Consider the following 23,532-nt stretch of genomic DNA (forward strand, 5'->3'; position numbering starts at 1 on the left):
GGGCTCGAGCCCTCCAGTCCTGGTCCGGGCGCTGCGTCTGCGCCTGCGCGGGGAGGGGAGGAGGGGGGGGCGGCGGAGATCCGGTCACGTGGCTCGCGGCCGGCCCGTCATGGCCGCCTACCTGCAGTGGCGCCGCTTCGTCTTCTTCGACAGAGAGACCGTCAGGGAGCCGGCGGGGCCGGATGGGGCCGGCGCGAAGCCCTTCGCGCTGCCCCCGGGCATCACAGTGTGCGACTCGGGCCGGGGGAGCCTCGTATTCGGAGATATCCTGCGCGGGGCTCAGCCCGACCGAGTCCTGGCCCGTCTGTCGCGGCCCGGGGGATATTTGGGCCTTGGGAATGCGGCAGCTTTCCGTTCTCGGCTGCGCTTAAGCTAAAAAAAACCCAAACCGCCACCGCATATGTTGGTGCTCCGGGGTTGCTCTGCAGAAGTATTTGCTGTAGCTCTAGTGGCGTGCAGATTCTCGTATGGATGGAGGTGTGGGGCTTTTTGTTTCTTTGTTCCCCTTATGTGCCTTAACTGTGATCTAAATATGGAAGGTCAGATTTGGTTTTTGCCTCGCTCTCTACAACTCAGCAGCTTCCAAGCTTACAAGCTAAGGGTAACGCATCTGTACCAGCTGAAGCAGCACAGTATCCTGGTTTCTATTGGTGAGGATGAAGAGGGTATTAATCCTTTGGTAAGTGAAGTGACAAAGAGAGGAAAATGCATTTGTAATGCGTGTCTTTCTTAAAGACTACTGGGATGATCTTAGTTGCCCTTTCTTACCTTAAGTAGCTTGTCCGTTCTGGGTCCTGTAACATTTTGATGCCAGTTGGTGGCCTTCTAATACCCCACGTTTTGCTTATGCCAGATTGTCATTGTTTGTAGGTGAAAGTCTGGAACCTGGAGAAACGAGATGGTGGTAATCCTCTCTGCACACGAATTTTTCCAGCAATACCAGGTAACAAGCCCACGGTTGTATCCTGCCTAACTGTCCACGAGAATCTTAATTTCATGGCTATCGGTAAGTAAAGCTGAACTGTAATAGCTTAAGAAAAATATTACACTCCTTACTGAGAGGTAAGGAACATGAATAGATAACACAAAAATCAGCATAGAAGATCCTGATTATATTTATTCTCACTCAGTTGTTACATTATTCTCGCTGAGATACTGTGTATCTCATGCTATCCTACAGCTCAACAGATAAATGGGCAAATTTAGCCTACTGTATATTTTACACTAATAACTTTGATACTTGGAAGTGCATATTTTTAGTTGATAACCTGTTTTCCCTGCCAGTTGGTAAGGCTACATGTTTATTGAACTTAGTACTAAACATAGCTTCTGTTTGTACAGGAAAAAGCAAGAGTTTTGTGATACCCAATGTTACAGAGTTATTTTTTCAGGCATGTTATACAAACTTTTTTTCAAAGAAAAAAACAAATTTCCCTTTCTGGATTTAACTATTCCTTGGTAATGTTTCTTACATGAGAAAGGGCTTAGCTCTTTGGACAGAGTAAGAGCAGTAATGTTCTGAGAGTACAAGTGCTCTCAGCTGACTTGGTCCCTACACTGTAATCAAAAAGCTTGCTATCCCTGTGTGTATGGTGGCCTTCAACCCTGGAACAACTTACAAGACTGGGGCTGTTGGCAAGCTATGAAAACTGCACATTTTACTGTCTTAAAAAAATCTCCCTCTGGGCTTTTTTACAGGGTGTAGTGTGTTTTGAATAAGCAAGGGACTTGAAGTTATAGTTACAGTTGCAGCATGGGAAGGCCATTTGTAAAACAAAATACAGACAGAGTCAAACAAAATTAATCTGCATGTGAAGTTCATTTGTGGAAAGCAAGTTAACCCTTGCTGAACAGTGCTATCCTGTGTGCAGTTGTGTGACAGCTCTGAACTGTAACAGGAGCAGTGAGGGGTGATTTGGTGAGGATTGACGTGGTGTGACAACCTGTGGCAATCCCCTTGCTTTATACCATGCTGGTGATCATGGTGTTGTCACTGATTGGAGCTTCCCTAGCTTATGCTGGCTAAAATTTCAGGTGTGTTGTAAAAGTAGTAGTTAAGTCTGTACGCTTCACCAGGTTTTGCAGATGGGAGCATTGTGCTTACTAAAGGAGACATCACTCGAGACCGGCACAGTAAGACCCAGGTCCTACACGAAGGCAGTTACCCAGTTACTGGCCTTGCTTTTCGACAGTCTGGCAAAACAACGCATCTGTTTGTGGTGACCACAGAGAACATCCAGGTGAGAAGCTAGTTGAAAAAAAGTGACTTGGACTTGCAAATTCTGTTGGCTTCAGAGTCTAGTTCAGAGCAATCCCCAAACCCTCGAGTTTCCTCTGCAGTCTTATATGCTTTCAGTGAAAGACTATCCTCACCTGGAGCTGGACACTCACGGTTGTGGATTGCGCTGTTCATCTCTCAGTGACCCCTCCCAGGATCTCCAGTTCATCGTGGCTGGAAATGAATGTGTGTACCTTTACCAACCAGACGAACGTGGCCCCTGCTTTGCCTTCGAGGGACAAAAGCTGATCGTTCACTGGTATCGGGGGTACCTCATCATTGTCTCCAAGGACCGAAAGACTTCCCCAAAGTAGGGCTCCTCTATAAACAGATGAGTTCTTTTTGCTCATGTGGCTTCATTATTACTATTCTTATTACTATTCTTATTACTATTCTTATTACTATTCTTATTACTATTCTTATTACTATTCTTATTACTATTCTTATTACTATTCTTATTACTGTTATTATTATGACTGTTATTATTATTACTATTATTATTATTATTACTATTATTATTACTATTCTCCTTCTTCTTCTCCTCCTTCTCCTCCTTCTCCTCCTTCTCCTCCTTCTCCTCCTTCTCCTCCTTCTCCTCCTTCTCCTCCTTCTCCTCCTTCTCCTCCTTCTCCTCCTTCTCCTCCTTCTCCTCCTTCTCCTCCTTCTCCTCCTTCTCCTCCTTCTCCTCCTTCTCCTCCTTCTCCTCCTTCTCCTCCTTCTCCTCCTTCTCCTCCTTCTCCTCCTTCTCCTCCTTCTCCTCCTTCTCCTCCTTCTCCTCCTTCTCCTCCTTCTCCTCCTTCTCCTCCTTCTCCTCCTTCTCCTCCTTCTCCTCCTTCTCCTCCTTCTCCTCCTTCTCCTCCTTCTCCTCCTTCTCCTCCTTCTCCTCCTTCTCCTCCTTCTCCTCCTTCTCCTCCTTCTCCTCCTTCTCCTCCTTCTCCTCCTTCTCCTCCTTCTCCTCCTTCTCCTCCTTCTCCTCCTTCTCCTCCTTCTCCTCCTTCTCCTCCTTCTCCTCCTTCTCCTCCTTCTCCTCCTTCTCCTCCTTCTCCTCCTTCTCCTCCTTCTCCTCCTTCTCCTCCTTCTCCTCCTTCTCCTCCTTCTCCTCCTTCTCCTCCTTCTCCTCCTTCTCCTCCTTCTCCTCCTTCTCCTCCTTCTCCTCCTTCTCCTCCTTCTCCTCCTTCTCCTCCTTCTCCTCCTTCTCCTCCTTCTCCTCCTTCTCCTCCTTCTCCTCCTTCTCCTCCTTCTCCTCCTTTCTTCTCCTTCTTCCTCCTCCCCCCTGTGAAGCTTTGCTCCTGGGGGCAGATTGCAACTCTGTCAGATATTGTTGAGGTTCATCCAGACCCATATATTGATTAACTTCCATTGTGAGAGTAGCACAATTAAGTGTGCTGAGTTAGTGGGATTTTTTTCCAGTCCTATGAATTTCTCAGTGTAACAGGATGATGGAATTTGTATATAAATGCATGGTGGTTTCTCTCTGGATCCACTTAGTTTAATTACCTAAATGAACTCTGTTTATCTTGCTTTCTATACATCCCTAGTTTGAATAGGTATGGAGATTTCAAGTTATGTTCATTCTGTTTTCTAAAACTTTGTTCTGCTCTCCAGGTCAGAATTTGCTGGGAACGAGGCACAGAATTCAGAAAAACAAGTCCTGAATATCTACGACTTGTGCAACAAATTCATTGCATACAGCTCAATCTTTGATGATATAGTGGATGTCTTGGCAGAGTGGGGTTCTCTCTATGTATTGACCAGAGATGGGAAGATCCATGTACTGCAGGAGAAGGATACACAAACCAAACTTGAGGCATGTAAATTTGTTTTCTTATTAGTCTCTGCCTTATGTCTGTAAGATTGCACTGGCTCTGCAGACTGAAAAATTGAACCGTTCAGGTAAGTGAATTACATAACAAGTGAGTGAATAGCTTTACAGTATAACCAGTGTTGTAAGACAATTGGTAAAGGCCCAAGCTCATGTATGCACTAAGAAGAAGAAGAAGAAGAAACAACTTGTTTTCCAGGTGCATTTTAACTTGTTTTGTGGGGTGGTATTTCTCTCATACTGCTCTTATCATGTATTTAACAGATGCTGTTCAGAAAGAACTTATTTGAAATGGCCATTAACCTGGCCAAGAGCCACCACCTGGACAGCGATGGGTTGTCGGAGATTTTCCGGCAGTATGGTGATCACCTCTATAACAAGGGAAACCATGACGGAGCCATCCAGCAGTATATCCGGTAGGTGAGGGTCCTGTGGAGCTGGGATGGTGTAGTACAGGTAGGAGCAACGTAGGCTTTGGTTTCTGTTTCAGCCCAGGAAGAAAAACAGTTCAAAATAGAAAAAAAGTATGACTTGAGGTAGAAATTATACCTGTACAAAGATGTCAGGGGGACTAAAAATCTTTAACAAGTTGCTTGAAAATTGCTTTGTACACCTTAGGATAAAATTCTTCTCTTTGATGGTATTTTAACGTGAATAATGCAGGCCCATTGGGATGGAGTGGGATCTGGTGACATCATTATAGAGAAGGGATCACTCTGTGCAAATAGATGATGGAATTTGACCATGTATGGCAGTCTTGTTGGAAAGTACTCAAGCAGTTCAATGTCAGTTTTAAACCATCTTGGGTTTTTTAAAACTAGAACTCAGAGCAGCCTTGTTTTGGGGCTTACTGAAAAAGTTCATGTTCACTACTTTAAATGCCACAAAGTGTTACATTACTGTGGAGCTGATGCTCCAGAGTCCCTGAAATCTAGTGAAAGTCAGAATGTCTTTTTACCTTAACTTGCTTTAACTATCACAGTAACTGTCACTGAACTGCTCCATGTTTAGAGCATAAGCATTTAAAGCTGACTTTGAGTTATGTGACTGAAATGAAGGAAGATGGAGCTTTTGTTCCTCTCTTCTTTTGGCTTCCCAGTTTGTTGTGCTCAGAGCTTAGTCTTTTCTTCTCGCTGCCACCTCTAAAGAAAGATTAACTCCTTGTATACTGTCATGGTCATCCTGGTCAAGACCTTTGTATCAGTTAGTGTGCAGATGGGTGGTCTTACATTGTAAATAGTTGTTGCTTCTGATCTGTAGCTGAGCAGTCCCAAGAGGGTTAGTGCCTGCTAAAGTTAAGGCATCTCTGTGTTCTGTTGTTAATTTCTCCATTTGTGTTGACTTCATGAGCATACAATACCTTGTAACATTGCTTTTCTCCTCACAGAACTATAGGAAAGCTAGAACCATCTTATGTTATTCGGAAATTCCTGGATGCTCAGCGTATCCACAATCTCACTGCTTATCTACAGATGCTCCATCTACAGTCCCTGGCCAATGCAGACCACACTACACTTCTGCTGAATTGCTATACCAAACTCAAAGACAGCTCCAAACTGGAAGAGTTCATTAAGGTATTGGGGGGACATAGAATCATGCTACATTTTTATGTCATCATAATAATTAAAAAGGGGTAGTGGTGACATTGTAAGTTCCATTCTGTACGACTGTTAAGAGTGAGAATAATGAATTTACCATTCAGTACCCTGAGTGGTAAAGGTCTTTGCTCCTTTATTTCCAAGCTCTTGCTTACATTCTCAGTTTGGTTGGTTTGCCATCTGGGTCTAGAGTGTGTTTGATTCTGGCAAGCAAATAAGAAATGCTTACACCCCTTTCCTTTCTGCAAGGGTGATTTTTCCCTTGCATGAGAGGTACCAAATTGTCCCTGCTCATGTTTCCCGCCTCTTACATAAATGATTACTGCTTCTGGACTGTTAGAATTTTTCTGAGGGGCCATCTCTCTGCTTTCGTTCTCGGAGACAAGTGAGAGTGAGGTCCACTTTGATGTGGAAACGGCTATCAAGGTGCTTCGCCAGGCTGGTTACTACTCCCACGCCGTGTACCTGGCAGAGAAACATGAGCATCATGAATGGTACCTCAAAATACAGTTAGAGGACATCAAGGTGAGGAGACATAATTGCATGTGTGTTCTTACTGGGGAGAATACCAATTCTCTAGCCTCCTCTTTAGTGAGAATATAATTTCACTGACTTCTTTGCTGAGGATAGCATGCTGATGAGAGCAGCAGCAACAATACTCATTGCTGTTGGTGTGATTGGTTGTGTGTTGCTTTTGGCTTGTGTGTTAGACTAAGTGTAGAAATCAGAAGGTCTTGTTTTTTTTTTTTTCTGATGTGGCTTTTTACAGTGCTCTTTAAGAGGAAGGAGGGTGGTTAGCTGGAGATTCATCTAAACGTTCCCCCAGGATATATCCAGTCTTTCTCCCTAAGGAGGAAAATAAGCAGGAATAGTGAACTAGGTCATAATTCAGAGCAAATGGTACTTGTGGCTTACTCACAGCATGTCTTCAATGCTTTCTGTTCTAACCTCAAAGTGGAGAGCAGAGGCCAATGTTTTGCAATTGTTTTGTTGTCTGTCTTCACAGAACTACCAAGAGGCTTTGCACTACATTGGAAAACTGCCCTTTGAACAGGCAGAGAGTAACATGAAGCGTTATGGTAAAATCCTGATGCACCATGTCCCTAATGAGACCACTGAATTGCTGAAGATCCTTTGCACTGATTACCGTCCCTTGGGAGGAAATGAAGGCCCTGGGATGCTGGAAGGAAAAAAGGTATGGTTTGTGTGGACTGAGAGTTGTTGCTCTCTGGTAGTAACTTGGCAGCGAGTGCTTCTGCATGCCTTGTGTTGCCAGTCTGATGTGTTAGGTATAATGAGAATTACACCTAAATAAACTCTGCTGAGGTGGAACCCCACCTGGAATATCGTGTCTTGCTCTGGAACCCTTAGCACAGAAAAGACATAGACCTTTTGGAGTGGGTCCAGAGGAGGGCTACAAAAATGATCCGGCAGATGGAAAACACACCTGCTCTGAAGAAAGACTGAGTGAACTGGGGTTGCAGTCTGGATAAGGGAAGGCTTCAGGGAGACCTCACTGCAGCCTTTCAGTACTCAAAAGAGTTTTATAGGAAAGATGAGGACAAACTTTTTGCCGGGCCTGTTGGGATGCTACAAGAGGTAATAGTTTAAAAGTAAAAGAGGGCGGATTTAGAGTAAATAGAAGGAAGGAACTTTTTATAATGAGGGTGATGAAACACTGAAGCAGGTTGCAAAGAGAAGTAGATGGCCCCATACCTGGAAACACTCAGGTCAGGTTGGATGAGGACCTGAGCAGCCTGATCTAATGGAAGATGTCCCAGCTCTTTGCAGGGGTATTGGACTAGATGACCTTTAAAGTTCCCTTCCCACCCAAACTATTCAATGATTCTATGAAAAGCCCAATTCTGGTGGACTGGTAGACCTAGAGGCAGGGGACCTCTTAAAGCTATTGCTCATGATTGATCCTTAATGTTGTCAGCATCCTGTATTGTGCTGTATCCATCCTGAGATTCTGGAAATGAACATTCTTCATGGCAGGAAGGAAGCACTAGTGTGGCTTAGACTGATGTGGGTGCTTGTCTTCTTCTGACTGTTTTACAGGCTAATTCAGAGGAGTTCATCCCAGTCTTTGCAAACAACTCCCGAGAACTGAAAGCTTTTCTGGAGCACATGACTGAGGTGCAGGCTGACTCTCCACAGGGTGTCTATGACACTTTACTGGAACTTCGATTGCAGAACTGGGCACATGAACAAGATGAGCAGGTTTGAGCTCCTCTAGCATTGTTTTGAGAGAAAGATTTGGTGTCTCTGAGTCATATTTGCACTCCCACAATGTCCTTTCCAACGGGGCATTGATAACATTAGGCAATACATATGCTGTGCTCGACAAATAGCACACAAATGGGAAAGCAGCCTAGGAGCTGGGAGAATATTCCCTTCAGGATGGCTGAGTTTGTTTTGTTTGTATTTAATTTAAGGACAGATTCCAGACAATACAGTCTCTGTGAGCAAATGCCTTGCCCACAAAAATATCTTTTACTTGCTTGCCTAGATCTGTTGGATGGCTGTTTGGGCAAAGAAAACTATGTTCTGTTTGCTTAAAAAGTTTAAAGGACAAGTACCAAAACTTGTCAAAGAGCTCCAAATTGTCAGGTCTTAGTCCAAAATAGTGTGGATGTAGGTGTGCCTGTGTTCCTGTTCTTGACCTCTCCCCCTTCTTTGTAGATCAAGGAGAAGTTGCACAATGAAGCCCTCATCCTCCTGAAGAGTGGAAGGTTCAAAACAGTCTTTGATAAGGCCTTGGTCTTATGTCAGATGCACAATTTCAAGGATGGTGTTCTCTACCTCTACGAGCAGGGCAAACTGTGAGTGTTATTCTGTCGGGATTGTTTTGCGTTCAAATCTTCAAAAGAGCTGAGCAGTTGTTAGTTGCTATAAAATTCTTTATTGTAAAGGCACATCAGTCTCAAAAGGCAAAAGAGTCCCAAGTGTTAAAAGCTTTTGGCATAGAGTCCCAGATAGAAGTCAAGTCCTGATTAGAAGCAGAAGCAGCTCCTGGTGCAAGGCCCTGAAAAGGCTGGAGTTCCAGTCTACTACAGAGTCTTGAGCTGTGGCAGAGGCTGTGGCCTGGTATAGAGTCTCGAGAGGCAGATGCTCCCTGGGCTTTTCTTTTTGTTCTTTTCTTCTTCATCATGTGATGGTAGTGATGATGATGGTGGTGGATGGTGGTGGAGGAACAGAGAGCAAGAGAGCTCTCGCTCCAGTACACAGATTCTTATTTACAAATTATCGAATGATGTAAAAGCACAAACCTGCAGCATTTCTTCTAAACTAGAATTCTAGTTTTTTGGAACAAAAAACATTCTAGTTTTTTGGTACAAAAGTTTACGTATAATCTATGCATATGGTCAATCTGTTCTATCTGAAAAATGTAAGCAGTATTCCTACTATATTTTTGTTATGTCTGGAGCTATGTTTTTGAGTTCTCACTGAGTGAGACTTGTTTTTGAGTTCTGAAGCTTTTTTTTTTCCCACTAAATTTTAAGGCTTTTACTTTTTAAGGCACTTAAAACATACTCTTAACTAAACTTACTTACTTAAAACTTAAGCTTACACCTCTGCTTCATATGTGTGTGTCTTAGTATGCTTTAATCCATAAAAAGGTTTTAATTCGATGCCTGCATTTTGATCTCTCTCTGAGGAACTCAAGAGAGGCCTCTGTTCAGACTCCAGCAACTCCTGTTGGAGTTGGAGTCTCCTTAAGAGTCCTGTCCTTCCCTTGTTGCCGCCACTGCAGCAATTTCTGAGCCATAAATGTCTGTACCATTAATGGTAGGGACCTCTTTCGTGTCTCAGGATGGGAATGGTGGATGATTGCTCTGCAGAAATACCTCACCGCTGAAGCAAGGCAGTCATATAGAGAAAAAAAAAGACTTGTCTTTGACTCGTGTATGAGTCTGGAGATTGCATGGCTGGGTGAAAACCTGAGGTCCCTGTAACAACTCAAAGGGTGAGATGGGTTGTTGCAGCTGATGAGTCTTTCTACCATAGTTTCCAACAGATCATGCATTACCACATGCAGAATGAGCAGTACAAGAAGGTGATTGAGGTGTGCGAGTTATATGGCGACCAGGAGGCTTGTCTCTGGGAACAGGCTCTTGGCTACTTTGCACGGAAGGAGGAGAACTGCAAAGAGTATATTGCTGCAGTGCTGAAACACATCGAGAACAAGAATCTTATGCCTCCGCTGCTTGGTAATGACATGTGACACTCAACCCTCAGCCTCCCCCACAACAAAACCCCAACCCAAGCAAAAGACAGAAAAGCAAACCACAAAAGACTCCAAGGCAGACTAGTTTGTAGTGCTTTCAGTAGATCAGACATTAGAAGAATCAATTAAATTGGAGCCCAACATTTGAATTGATAACCTGCTCTATAGGAAAAAATTATGTCAGTCACAGCTCCCTAGTTAGGGAAAAAGATCTGCAGTATCAGTGGGATGTCTTGTACATGATTTCTGTTCTGTCAGTGTGGGGCAGTGCAGGGTGTGCTGAAACTCCTCTTGGTGGAGAGCTAGAATCAAATCCACTACTAGATCCTTCCTTTGTCCCTTTTGGTCTGAGTTATCCAGACATGCTCCCAGTCACCCATTTCTGGAAGAGGTCAAACTGAAAGAGAATGTTTCTTTAAGTGAGCTCTTCCAATTCCATGAGAATGCCAACTGTCTTTGCCTGTAAGTGGCCTGTCCCAGGAAAGCAGTCTGCCCTAGCAGTACAAGCATAGCTGCAGGTTTTGTGCTTGTGTTTAAACTAACATCTCAGTTGCTTTCAGTTGTGCAGACGCTGGCTCATAACTCCACAGCCACCCTGTCTGTGATCAAGGATTATCTTGTCAACAAGCTGCAGAAGCAAAGCCGCCAGATAGAGCAGGATGAGCAGAGAATTCAGAAATACCGAGAAGAAACTACAAGGATCCGCCTGGAAATTGAAGAGCTAAAAGCAAGGTGCAGGACTGTGTGCTGTCTTGTCTAGTTCTGTACAAGGACAGAAGTGCTGTTTTCTTTTTGTAAAGTGTATTTTGTCTTTCTCATGCTTCTCCATCTTGTCACTCAGTCCCAAGATTTTTCAGAAGACCAAGTGTAGCATTTGCACCAGTGCCTTGGAGCTCCCTTCAGTCCACTTCCTGTGCGGTCACTCCTTTCACCAGCACTGCTTTGAAAGCTACTCTGAGAGTGATTCAGAATGTCCTACTTGCATGCCAGAAAATCGCAAAGTGATGGATATGATCCGAGCCCAGGAGCAGAAGAGAGATCTGCATGACCAGTTTCAGCATCAGGTAGGGTAACATTGCTTACCTTACCAAGTTAAATAGAGTTTAGATTCATTTACAGACCTGTAAATGGAGGGAGGCTGGTAGAGACAGGTAAGGCTTAACCTTGTTTACAAAATACTTTTATATTAACTGGATAATGAGGCATTAGACCCTAGGCTGACTGCGTTGTGTAAAGAGCATGAAGAATCATTGTTGGCTCTGTGAAGGTGAAAGAGAGAATATGTTCTCATCTGAGATTCACATGAGACCTGTTGGTCAGCATGACAGCTGGTAAACAGGTTGTATAAAACTAATTAGGGAGAACAGGAAAGGGATAGTGTGAATTGGAATGGGGACAGCACCAAAATGTTGCATCTACCTTGTGTTGCCCAAGGATGAAGTAAGCGGTGAGTGTGAGAATGGGACATTAGCTGGAAAATGTTAACCCATGTAGAAAGTAGAGCACTTGAGGTATTCACCTTCCTGCTTAATTCAGTTGCTCATTACTTGCTCCATGCGTGGCTCAGAAGTGGCGTTGAAACAGGAGCTGGAATGCCAGTGTCAGAAAATCTAGGAGGTTCCTCTGTTACACTCAGCCCTTGCACGGAATGAGCAGAGCCAGGGACTGACACGGGCTGCCCTGTCTCCTAAGGCAGACACTTCTAAGTGCAGGGCAAGAAAGGAAGTGGGCTAGAGGCAAGAGGCTCTGGAGGCTTTTGCTGATGCTGTTGCTTTGTGTCTGGCAGCTTAAGTGTTCAAACGATGGCTTCTCAGTCGTTGCTGACTACTTTGGTCGCGGCGTGTTCAACAAGCTCACCCTGATCACGGACTTGCCCTCGGGAAAGACGGCTGCTACGATCGAGGCTGGCCTGCAGCGGGAGCTGCTCATCCACACCAAGCGCAGTACCTGACTCCAGGCCCTGTGCACAGTCCCTCTCTCGTTGTACGGAGTGCCCGCTGTGTCCGCGGCCACCTGTGTTCGCTGTCATCCCTTGGTCCCCAATAAAGCGGGCTGGGCGGGAGGTGCCGTGCCCGGCCCTCAGTGCGGCCCCGGAGGTCCGGGAAGTGGCGGGAGGGGAGGGGGCGGGGCTTCCTCGGCACCGCCCGCCGGGGGTGATCACGTGGTCAGCGCGGCGGGGGGGGGGAGGCTGCCGGTCACGTGGTGGGCGCGGGCTGGGCGGGCCGGCGGTCATGGCGGAGCCGGCGGCGGCTGCTGCGGGCCTGGGCCGAGCCGAGCCCGGCGGCGCGGGCGCCGACCCGTTGCTGCCGCAGGGAGAGAACGGGGTGGATGGCAGAGCGATTCGCGTGGGCACCCGCCGGAGCCAGGTAGGCAGCGGCGGGGCCGGGGTGTGGAGAATGCTCCCGCCCGGGCACTCGGTTCGTCCCGGGCAGCGCGGGGTCTGCGTGCTCTCGGGCCTGAGGAACGGCCCGAACTTCCTGAGTTGGCGCGCTTGGACTCCTGCCGTGGAACTCCGGGAAGAAATTTGGAAAGCCCTTCCTTCGGAAGCCGGGGAACGGTCAGCTCTGTTGGCGCTGCCGCGGTGCGGGGCCCTCTGGGGCTGTGCGGCTCTCGTAGGGAAAACCCCGGTGAGGGGTGATTGCAGCCCGCTCCCAGGCCGGGGAAGGGACATACCCAGAGATAGAGGAGGTATCTCTTGCCGGCGGGCTACAGCAGGGAGGAGCAGCCTCACAAAGGGAGATAAGCGCCCCTGAGCCTTTGCCCTGAGATAATCTCGTTCTTTTTGGTAGCACGTTCTAGGAAGAATTCGGTGCTGTCACCAAAGGCATTTTATGTAGGCATCAGGACGAGGGAGATAGCCGTGCATATGTGTTGTCTCGTGTGATAGCCTGAGGCTTTGGGGCACTTTACAAAGGGAGGCAGCTGCATACATTCATTGTACTTGTAGGGAACCGCTGTCCTGGAACTACCTTAATTACCAAAGGATCCTGAGCCCTTCGGTCGGAGAAAAGCTGAAACTCTTCTTTAGTAGCTTGAGTCTTCTGCTGCTTTCATGTGCAGAAAGATGATACACTAGTGATTGTATTTTACTTGCTTCTGATTTTCTTATGCAATAGAATGTTCATGCAGTTTGCTACTTTGAGATTTGTTTCTTGGTGTACTCAGTGATGTAAGCTGTTACTTTTATATGTGTGTGTTTGTAGAACCTCTAACTAGATCTTTGTTCTCACAGAGGATGAGTAACTTGTATTTAACAGTAACTGGAATTTTCTGCCAGCTCAGAGAAATAGTACTGGCTTCTCCCAAAGCTTCCAGTGTTGGTACAATTTGTTCTCTTAGAGAAAGCAGGAGCCTTCACCCCTAACCTTAACCCTAGCTCAGTGTGCAATATGACTTGTTCTTTCATCACTGAGCAATAGAATAATGGTTTTGCTTATTTTTCTGCCCACTTGCTGATTAGCAGTCATCATTCAGTGTTTGTGTTCCACGTACATGAAACCAGAAAGTATGAGAATCATGATCTGTAGGCTTCTGTTACTGCTGTTACTACTTCTGTAGTTACTGTCCCTAACTCTATAAATTTATTTCAATGTTTCATCAGTGGTTGCATCACTGCAGTGCATCTCCGGACATGAGGAGATGTAGCTCTTTAATCAATAAAAGAAGTTCTTCAGTGACATCCTCTGGTCGTGATAGGAGTTCCCGCACTTCAAAGAAATTGTATCTACGAGTGATATTACTTGAGGCAACCTATTTCTAATGCTTTTGATTTGGAAAGCACATACTGGTCATGCGTGCCTGGCTGTGGAAGAATGGCAAAGTCTCCTTAGCTACTACATGGACAATATGCTCTTTCTTTAGGACTTTGTTTTCTGCTTCCTTGTAGCTGGCCCGGATTCAGACTGACAGTGTAGTTATGATGCTCCGTGAGCTATACCCTGACCTCTGCTTTGAGATTGGTAAGTTTTATTTGGCTGTTGCCCTGGGGTAGATGGCAGCAGGAGCCAGCAGGTTATCTTTGTGTGCAAGAGATGTGTGTAGAGTCAGGAGGAGGAGGTCTAAGTTTATCTGAGAATGTTGTCTGAATTCAGTTCAGTTGTGTGGCTGAGCAACTGCTCCTTCTAGGGGAAATAGATGGATTTCATAAGCTCTTGATGATTTAAGTGCTGAGTATGTGATGGATATTGTGGTGTGTTGCTCCATTTGCAAACTTGGTATTGTGGCTGCGCCCCTCTGAGCATTAGGGGCATTTTCTGGTCTGGGGCTCAAGGCTTTCAACAGGAATAATGGGAGCTCAGCCTTGCACTGAAGAGAACTGCTTTATATGATGTGTTCACTGGCACTCTAGAGACAGACTGTGGCAGCTTCCATTGGGTCATCTCTTCCTCAAACCTGCTCTCTTCCAGCTTGCTTTAATTTTTGAGGACAATGAAAGAAATCTCAAATTCACTTTTCTTGAGTGCAGTGTATTTCTAGAAGTGAGCTGCCCTTGTATTGAGCTTGAATCATTGTTCACCCAGTAGTGTGTGACTGCTCATGGCATTTTGATAGATATTTTCGGCCTAAGCCCAGTGCTTTTGTCAAGCCTCATATTTTACCTGTACTGTTTTCTGAGCAGTGGCCATGTCAACAACTGGGGACAAGATCTTGGATACAGCACTTTCCAAGGTAAAGGATCTGTTCTTCCTTTATTCAAAAACTAATTGTATTTATGTTATTATTGGTTGATGCTTATTTTGTGATTCATGTTCTTCCATTTATGTGTAGATTGGAGAGAAGAGCCTCTTCACCAAAGAGTTGGAAACTGCACTTGAAAGAAATGAGTAAGAGCTTACTGTTTTGTTTTTCTCCTTGGCATTCAGTGCTCTTTGGACATATTTAGCTTGCAGCATAAGTGATCTACTTTCCTTCAGTCCTGGTACCTCTCAGGCTAGGAAAAGTAATAGTTTGATAAGTCCCTGTCTTTTTTTCCACCTTTTTTTTCTCTCTACCCTGGGCTTAGGCCATGTATTTTGAAGTGCAGTTGTTGTGTCACCTGGTCTGCCCCAGTTAGTTTTTTTTTTTTTCTGTTATTTGTGTATTACATGCTGTAATATATAGAGAGGATGTGATCTCATATGATTTCCACTTATGAATATTTTTTAAAATTCTTTGCTTGTAGTTGGTAATGTATTGCAAAACAGATTTAGTGTTATGCAATCTGAATGTGCAGGAGAATTTGGCATGGGCAAATTGTGCTGTGTTCTATGCAACTTCTCTGCACAAAAAACCTTGCTTTAGGTCCCTGAGCAGAGAGATATTAGTGTTGATTTCGTGGGTTTGAGGTGCTGGGGGATTTTTGTTATTATTTAATCTCTTTCTTTTCAGTACTCTGAGGAGGATTTCCATAGTGCCTTAGTTAAAGTATGTTTGAAAACAAAGGTATTCTTCTGCATCTCTGCCACATAGTTACATCATAGTGCATTTTTAGTGAAGTTGGTGGATATATTTTGGAGACTCAAGTGTTTACAATTATGCTCTGTTCCTGTGTGACAAAGCAGGTAGCCTGTAGTTTGGCTTGCTGTTACTTAAAGTTTGAAGTACAATACCAACCCTCATACTGATGCATTTTGGTACAGTGAATCTCTCTGTGTGAACATCTCCAGCATCTTCCCCTCATTCAATCTGATTAATTATTAAGTGTCTTTCATCACTGGGTGAGGGGAAAAGAGATGCAGAAAGGTGAAGTAGCTTTTTGGGACTAACACAAAAAGTTTGTAGTAATCCTGGCTACAGAATCCTGAAATTCTTCTCCAGTTTAATTCCAGAGTGCATTCAAACTTTTCTGTGGGTGACCTGCAGGCCTCTGGTAGATCCACATGAGCTTCACCATCTGTTCTCTGACTACTATCCTCTAATTTTTAGAGTTGACCTTGTGGTTCACTCCCTGAAGGACCTGCCAACTTGTCTTCCTCCCGGCTTTACAATTGGTGCTGTCTGCAAGTAAGTGTGGATATGAGGCTTGATTCTCTGAGGGTCTTGCATTTTGTAGTGTTGGTAAGGGACAGCAAAGGCAGCGTAGGTCCTTGCAGGTATTCAAAGTTTCCTGTGACTAATCTCCAAAATAGTGGAAGCTCTAGTGGAACACTGGTGTTCCATAGCTAGCAGGTGTGCTGGAAATTCTTGCTCGTACAGTGATGATGGAGTATTTTAGAGCCAGAGGCAGTTCTTGCAGGAAATGATAGCAGAACTGTTGATCTTAGCAGCCATGCCTTAAATGATGTGTCAGGCATTCTGCACTTGCATTATTTTGCAGAAGGGAAAACCCACTTGATGCTGTTGTCTTTCATCCTAAAAACTGCGGGAAAACACTGAGCCTCCTTCCTGAGAAGAGGTGAGTGGGAGAAGAAGGGGAAGGCAGGTGTAAAAACAGAAGGGGTCAGTTGGCTTGTATTTTCCATTGGCAAGTCATTCAGCTCACTGCTTTATCCTGTAGTGGTTTTGAGCTGCCTTTTGTGAGCATTCCACAGACATTAATCTGAATCCACTTGCTGGATAAAGTAATGCTGTCTCACGAGAGTGCTGCATGGTGAGTGAGGTTCATCTCTCAAGGCACCCTTGGGTGGCAATACTTTCTCAAGTTAGAGCCTTTCTTGCCACGATACCTCGAGCTCCTTGGTATTCTGCCTGCTGGTGGGGAATGCACACAATGCAGATGGGGTGTCTGGTGCAGCTTTCATGAACTTGAATTATGCTTCTGTTCTCACTCAGCCAATTCTGATTTTTTTCTTTGTTTTTTTGGCATCAGTTTCTTGTGGTTTCTCCATTTTAATAACCTGTCTTTCTATAGAAGTTATTGGAATCTTTTGTCTGAGACAGAGGAGTGAAATTACTCAGATCAAGGTAGCTATTAGATTTTTTTTTTTTAATATGTAAAGTGAAAGAAATAAACTAGCTGTGACACAAAGATTTGTGATTCTGTGCATAGCAGGAAAATCACATCTGGTTTAGGTTTCAGGTTACCAAAAGGAGGAAGCAGAAGGGCCCATACTGATTTTTTCAGTCTCATGACCAGTGCCAGGACTCAAGGAAAATTTATGAAACTGAATCAGGGAAGGTTTAGGTTGGATATCAGGAAAAGGTTCAGCACTGGAACGGGCTTCTGAGGGAAGTGTGCACAGCACCAAGCCTGACAGAGCTCAAGGAGTATTTGGATAACACTCTCAGGCACATGGTGTGCTTCTTGGGTTGTCCTGCACAGGGCTAGGAGTTGGAAGTCAGTGATGCTGATGGTTCCCTTCCAAACCAGCAATAATATGCAGTAAGCATATAGTCTGCTTACTGCAGTTCTTTGATGAAATTCCTCCATTTTAGTCATTTCCTCACTTAGTTGTTTGGCTTTGTCTGGTTCATTTTGGAGCAGCAGAATTTTTTTCTGTGAAAAATGTTGTCTTTCAATAAGGTTTCATCAGTCCTTGACAGTGGCTAGGATCTGCTCATCAGAAGCATATCCTGTAAAATGGCTGCTGGGCAGTGACTTCAGACGTGCTTTATGCTAAACTTGACAGAGTGGTTTTCTTTCTCCTGAGGAGATACAAATAACTGACTGATTTTTTGATCTTCATATCAACTGAAAAAAAAAAGCAAAACATTTGTTTCATTGAAAATTCTGTCATATATTGGGCTAGAGGTAGTTGTTAGGAGTGTTCTGGATTTCAGTGATTATATTTTTCCCTGCAGTGTGATTGGAACCAGTTCACTTCGGAGAGCAGCTCAGCTCAAGAAGAAGTTCCCTCATTTGGAATTCAGGGATATTGTATCCTTTCCTGGCAAGCTATAGGAGCTGGGTAAAGCTGCAAAAAGGAAAGTACAACTTCATGTAAAATCTAAAGTCGAGGCTGATTTGTGCCACCTGACTTACAAGAACCATCTGCTTCCTCAAAAGCTGTTCTCTGCTACGCTGTTCTGAGGGGGAGGTAGCACTGTAGCCATCCTGTCCTCTGCTTTCTCATGAGGCTGTGAAGAAGCAGCCAGCCTTGATCTAGCTGGAGGTTCAGCATACAGATGAATTGTATGTTTTGCAGTGTTTGAAAAACTGCATGACAGAGCTTCCCATGTGTTTGTCACAGGCGTGACCAAGTGTTGCTGGGTTTCCAGTAACCCTGGATGTGCTTTGGACCACTAGTTCCAATGTGGGTGGCTGACCTACTGAGAAAAGGCATTGTTGCTTCAGTCCTAGGAGTAGAGTTCTTTGCAGTGCAGCAGGGGTTGGGTGCTAATAGTGCACTTCAATGGTGTGCATATCTTGGTAGACTCAGCGCTTGAATTAATATTCCATAATACTTGGCAAAATTCTATTTTAAGAAACAATTATACATATTTGACACTTCTTTCAGGATAGTACTGACATTCTCATTTGGAGACTGTTGGATTCTGTACAGTCTGTAAAGACTCAAGTGGTTGTGGGACTGTTTGCTGTTTCTATGCTTGCTTAATCACTTCTACAGAGAGGAAACTTAAATACCCGTTTAAAGAAGCTAGATGAGAAGGAAGACTTCAGTGCCATCATCCTGGCTGCTGCTGGGCTGAAGAGAATGGGCTGGGAAAATCGCATTGGGCAGGTGAGGCGCAGCAAAGCAGAAAATACCCTTCTCTGCTGAACTATCCAACTGAGTGGCTTTCAGACCTTGTGGTTGTCCTAAGATAAGCATGCAATCTCCTGACTACATTGCCATGCTAGCTTTGATTTGAGGCACTTCAGGAAGGAGTGGTTGGGTTTTCTGGTTGACTGTCTTTTTCTTCATATAGAAGTTTTTCTGTTCAGCTTTCCATGGTTCAGTAACAGTTTGTAACCTGATGGTCTCCTAGCACTTCGCAGCACTTGTGTCTAGCAATGCAACAGTATGCAAGGCTGAGATTTTAGTGATTAGCTGATTCACAAAGTGTTACACTCCAGTTGATGGAAAGTGCATTATCTCACTTTTGTGATAGAAACACTGAGGCGTGGGAAGGGAGAGGTGATATTTGTTCTGACATGAAGGCATTTGGTATTAGAGACAGGAATCTGGCTCTTGTTTCCTATATTGCGAACAGTGCAACTTGAGTTAACTCTTGAATTTACTTTCTTCCAGCTCCTAGGCCCTGAAGATTGTCTATATGCTGTTGGACAGGTACTTTACAATTTTATTCCTTAAGCCATGCTTAAATGGCACTGAAAGCCAGCAGCAATATGATATATCTGAGTAGTTAACTGTGCTGAAGAATTCTCATGTCTTGGTTACCAGAAAAGTACTTTGATCTGTTCTGTTGGCTGTTACACTATTTTAAGCACAGCTCGTTTGAAGAATGGGAATCTGGTCTCCTACCCAGTGTGTTAGGGGCTGATTCCTATCAGTAGTAGAAAAACGGTAAATAGGAAAGGTAATCCATGAACAGCTACAGTGAAGCAACACAGCAAATATGGGGCAGATTCTGGCAGAGTCAGTATTATGCTCCACCAGGATGTGCAAACTCACTGCAGTGTCTTTGCTCTGTGATGCTCCCTCCTTTGTGCATGGTGTCCTGACTCCTGCAGGGGTGGAGCTGAAACATCTGTCTTGGAGCACATTGTCAGTGCTCCTGTTTTTAGGTGGGCAGACTGTTCCATTCCATGCTGGCTGCATGGCTGAGCTTACACAGGATTGCCCTGCTAGTATCAAACTTGCTGAACCAGAGCTGGTGATCTATTAGTGGTTGTGAGTGACGAATCTGCGCATTCAGTCTGAAAAAGTGATTTTGATCATATATTTGTCAAGTACTGTGCAGAGTTCTAGAATGGTTTGAGGTGGCAGCATGATCACTTGGCTGAATAAATCCTCATCTTCTGTTTATAGCAGCTACTGTAGGACAGCCCTGCAGCCAGTGGAGTTTATTGTAATTAATTTCTGTGAACATTACTCTCTTAAGTGAAAAGGGTCTGGAGCCTCCGAGTTCTGTTTCATGATCAATGCTGAGTACACATGCAGATGCATGAAGTTGAAGAACTATTATATTTTGTTGTGTGTTTCTTCTTCTAGGGTGCCTTAGCAGTGGAAGTTCGTGCCAAAGACCAAGAGATACTGAATATGGTATCTGCCCTGCATGATGCAGACACTGTGTTGTGCTGCATTGCTGAGAGAGCCTTTATGAAGCGTTTGGTAGGTCTGGCACCCTTGCTCTGCCTGCAGCAGTTAAATACTGATCTGCTAGTTGACTTGATGCCATAGTATGGGAAATCTGTTACACTTCTCTAAAACTGCAAAGGAGAGTACTTCTGAATCGAAAAGGGCCAGAAGAGTGATGGGCAGGGTTGTGTGTAGCCTAAACTTTTCAGAGGCCTCTGCTTTGAATGTGTTGAGTAGGAGCCTCAGTGTCAGCTGCTTTGTGTTTTAGGAGGGTGGATGTAGCATCCCTGTTGCTGTCAACACCCTGCTGAAGGATGGCCAGGTGAGGAGTACTTTGTATTTTTCATGGATTATTTCTGAAAACCTATTCCAAGTGTGTGCATGTTTCTGTATCTTTTCCTGAAGCTAATTTTAGCAGGTATCTTTATAACCAGTTAGGGCAGATAGCCTCCTGACGTGACCCTCCTTGTCCAAAGCAGGAGTACAATGGGTCTGGCTACTGAAGCTGTCTTTCAGAAAATTCCCTTATATACTAGATTTCCCCATCTACCCCTGGTGCTTATTTCATGTTGTCCTGAGATCTGAAAGTATTGCTTCTGACCCTACCAAACCTGTTCTTTGACAGTGGAATGTGATTAAGGATGTGGAAAACTAGAAAAAAACTTCAGCTTTTTCCTTCAGAAGTCACATCTTCCCTAACAGGGATTACTTTTTTATACTTGTATTGTACTGTTATGTAACCACCTTGTAAGGGGTTAGTTGCACCACCTAGTTAGTGGCTTGTCTTCATTTTCTTCTTCCTTCACTCAGGGTCAGGGTTACTCATGCTGATCCCACTGCATGACAAAAGTCTTTCCCTCCAGACTCAGCCTTGTATATTGGGTGGGTTTTTTCAAAGAGGGGGTACTTGGCTGCTTGTTTGTTTGTTAATGTGGTATATTTTTTTCAAGTTGTATTTGACAGGAGCGGTCTACAGCTTGGATGGATCTGATAGCCTGAAGGAGACCATGCAGACCAGTGTTAGTTATCCCCACCAGGTATGTGAACTGTGGTGACTTCAAAATTCAAACCTGAAGCTAAATGACCAAAATGAAGCCTTCAGCAATAGATTATATTTGGTCTGGTTTCTTGTAAGCTATAACAGCACAGTGTTCTTGAGGCTCCTCAGACTAGAGTCTAACCTGTTTCATGGGTGTCTTAATTCTTTGGCCACTGTTTTCCTGCTGACTTACTTTGAGGTGTTTATATTTGCAGAATGAAGATGGACCGAATGATGATGTGCAACATGTTGGCATCACGGCCAAGAATGTACCTGGTCAGGCCCAGGAAGCTGCAGAGAACCTGGGTGTTGAACTAGCTAGTTTACTTCTGAGCAAGGGAGCAAAGCATATCCTTAGTGTGGCAAGGCAGCTCAATGATACCCGCTGAACCTGGGGTGTAGCCAGCAGGAGTGGTACAACTGTAACTACAAGTCTTTGCAGCTACACCATGATCCTTTGGAGGGATTTATTTCAACATTCACACCAGTCTAAACTGATGCTTGGATGTAAAAAGCCTCAAATATGAAGTTAACTAACTTGAGTAGTTTCTGCTCTTCAGAGATTTCATCCCTCTCTGCATTTCTCTAAATTGTTGATTGTCTCTCGGAATTTTTGTAGCTAGGTGTGGAGACTGGCAGGCCTGCTGTGGCTTTAGCCACACCTCTACCCTGGAGAGATGTTCCTTGAATCAGTTGTGACTTGTTTATCTCAGTCCTTCTGGAGAGATGCCCCTTGGGTGGGCACATCCTGCCTTATCATGGTGAGCTATCCCAAAGGCTTCAGTGATCCCACTATGCCTTAGTACCCACGGTAATCCTTTGTAGCCCATTGGTCTTTCACCCTTTGGTACCACCCTTGCTTTCCCCCATAAAAACCCCAGCTTTTCCCCAAGTTCTTGAGGGAGCTGTCGTTCCTGGGCCCCTTCACAGAGCTGCTGGATAATAAAGGAACCTTTGTGGAATTTGCCATATAATGCTTCTGTCTCACTGTCCCCGAGTCGGCCTGGGACAGCCTCGCAAGCAGAGCTGAAGTCACTGAGAGCTGATGGCTTGTGGCCACAGGCTGTTCTGGGTCAGAGCAACAGACCCACAGGGAAGGTGGTATCCTTATGATATTCTTGTGGTATCGTGCCATGTTGCCAGCAGGTCCTCGAGCATGGCCGCCAGGTACTCGGCCGCAGCAGGTCCCAGAGCGCCCCTGCTCTGCAGCTGCTGAACGCACCCTGCCGGGCGAGACCTGGCCTTAGCTGCGCTCTTTCATGAGCAGACACAGAGTCCCCCTTCGCTGTTACACGTTAGGGCCTGGAGCTAGGGCACTGGGGAGTTTTACACCCTCCCGCCGAGCACGGCCCTGCTCACCGACCAGCGCCACCGCCCTTGGTTTTGGAAGCAGCTCCTGGGTGATCGGTGCCCTGTGTGATACCTTGAATGCGATGCCTTGAGTGTGTCGGTGGCAGGGTCAGTCCGGCAGTCAGCGAGTGAGGCACCAAATCTAAACCGTGCTGGCCCGCCCGCCCCACAAAGCCCTTCGTGCCACCGGCACAGGTACGCGGTGCTTTTTGAGGGGTGCAGTCAGTCCCTGGGCCTGGTCCCTGGTCTGAGCCGGGCTTCCACACACAGTGAGGTAGAGGGGCTCCCGGGATGCCTACAGACTGAGAGGTACCCCTGTCTGTAAGGCCATTTGCCTCAGGATCCCACGTGGGGGAAAGAGCACTTAGGGATGTGAAAAAACCTACCATGAGATCTTTTTTAGAGGCTTGTGGGAATGTGTGGGATATATTACGGGTTTATAATATTGGTATATTAAGAGAAGCACCAGAGGGAGGAGTCAAACTGGACTAGGAGGAAAAAAACGGGAAGTAATGTTTTAAAATGTTGCCGATTAGTAAGAATTCACTCTGCAGTCTGTGCTGTTGTACTTAAGCCAACCTGTATGTTTTCTTTCCCAGAGTGAGCGGACTGTCTGCCCTGCGTGCCTATGTACATCTGGAGGTCTAAGTGCTAGCAACTGGCATTAGGACACAGATCAGAGCAGCCAGTGTTTTCAGCAGACTGAAGACCTGAGCACACGCAGGGAGGGGCCAGGGCTAGATAGAATGAGTGTGTGATCCCTAGTGAATAAGCCTGACTAGAGAGCAAGTAGGATAATGGGCACTGGAACCCAGGACCAGATATGGGAGAGATTTGGGTCAGCAGGATGCTTACTGGAGTTAGAGCTAAGCTAGCTCACTGGGGAAAATGGAATGGCTGCCTGAGAGGTACCTATTGGAAGACCACATTCCAAGCTCAGCTAGCAGAGAGATTAATTTCTCTGTTCATATGCCCTGATGCCAGGAAATCCAGCAGCTAGTAACAGGACAGACAGTGTTTAAGGCCAGACACTGATTGGTTTCATAATGTTTGTGTGTATGTGTCAAAGAACATACTGTACTGATCTATAACT

The 23,532-nt window shown here is 45.1% G+C and overlaps 3 protein-coding genes across 10 annotated transcripts in view; all 3 read left to right on the top strand.

Moving 5' to 3' along the window:
- LOC134053565 (probable ATP-dependent RNA helicase DDX6) overlaps positions 1–969 on the top strand; it is a 20,145-nt gene extending 19,176 nt beyond the window's left edge. Inside the window, exon 14 of the mRNA XM_062508634.1 lies at positions 871–969. The gene's annotated coding sequence lies outside the window, so the exon portion shown is untranslated. The remainder of the gene's footprint in view (positions 1–870) is intronic.
- Positions 110–11,991, top strand: LOC134053564 (vacuolar protein sorting-associated protein 11 homolog). Of its 3 annotated transcripts, none has more exons than XM_062508629.1 (16): positions 110–263; positions 531–688; positions 871–1,006; positions 2,077–2,240; positions 2,341–2,588; positions 3,884–4,085; positions 4,365–4,516; positions 5,488–5,674; positions 6,080–6,223; positions 6,705–6,893; positions 7,760–7,921; positions 8,384–8,523; positions 9,710–9,912; positions 10,490–10,661; positions 10,771–10,993; positions 11,716–11,991. In XM_062508629.1, exons 1-16 carry the CDS (start codon positions 110–112, stop codon positions 11,878–11,880), a joined length of 2,799 nt encoding a protein of 932 aa, XP_062364613.1. In that variant the 3' UTR covers positions 11,881–11,991. The 3 variants fall into 3 exon arrangements, with proteins under 3 accessions (XP_062364613.1, XP_062364612.1, XP_062364614.1); XM_062508628.1 differs by having other exon boundaries at positions 531–679; XM_062508630.1 differs by having other exon boundaries at positions 531–679; positions 4,380–4,516.
- A 143-nt stretch (positions 11,992–12,134) lies between these two features.
- Positions 12,135–22,051, top strand: LOC134053544 (porphobilinogen deaminase-like). Of its 6 annotated transcripts, none has more exons than XM_062508576.1 (13): positions 12,135–12,295; positions 13,816–13,888; positions 14,545–14,597; positions 14,697–14,752; positions 15,834–15,911; positions 16,225–16,302; positions 17,649–17,724; positions 18,416–18,529; positions 19,040–19,078; positions 19,964–20,083; positions 20,319–20,372; positions 21,001–21,087; positions 21,305–22,051. In XM_062508576.1, exons 1-13 carry the CDS (start codon positions 12,161–12,163, stop codon positions 21,476–21,478), a joined length of 1,137 nt encoding a protein of 378 aa, XP_062364560.1. In that variant the 5' UTR covers positions 12,135–12,160; the 3' UTR covers positions 21,479–22,051. The 6 variants fall into 6 exon arrangements, with proteins under 6 accessions (XP_062364560.1, XP_062364559.1, XP_062364561.1 ...); XM_062508575.1 differs by having other exon boundaries at positions 14,548–14,597; XM_062508577.1 differs by having other exon boundaries at positions 14,548–14,597; positions 19,040–19,069.
- The last annotated feature ends 1,481 nt before the right edge of the window (positions 22,052–23,532 follow it).

Source organism: Cinclus cinclus, chromosome 25 (genome assembly GCF_963662255.1).
Source record: "Cinclus cinclus chromosome 25, bCinCin1.1, whole genome shotgun sequence".
Classification (NCBI taxonomy): Eukaryota; Metazoa; Chordata; class Aves; order Passeriformes; family Cinclidae; genus Cinclus; species Cinclus cinclus.

Excerpts from the sequence above, each read along its gene's own strand:
- LOC134053564 (XM_062508629.1), top strand. The coding sequence starts at position 110 with ATGGCCGCCTACCTGCAGTGGCGCCGCTTCGTCTTCTTCGACAGAGAG. Across the intron at positions 8,524-9,709 it reads CTCTACGAGCAGGGCAAACT|TTTCCAACAGATCATGCATT; the intron begins GTGAGTGTTATT and ends TTTCTACCATAG. Across the intron at positions 10,994-11,715 it reads ATGACCAGTTTCAGCATCAG|CTTAAGTGTTCAAACGATGG; the intron begins GTAGGGTAACAT and ends TGTGTCTGGCAG.
- LOC134053544 (XM_062508576.1), top strand. The coding sequence starts at position 12,161 with ATGGCGGAGCCGGCGGCGGCTGCTGCGGGCCTGGGCCGAGCCGAGCCC. Across the intron at positions 15,912-16,224 it reads ACAATTGGTGCTGTCTGCAA|AAGGGAAAACCCACTTGATG; the intron begins GTAAGTGTGGAT and ends ATTATTTTGCAG. Across the intron at positions 20,084-20,318 it reads GAGCCTTTATGAAGCGTTTG|GAGGGTGGATGTAGCATCCC; the intron begins GTAGGTCTGGCA and ends TTTGTGTTTTAG.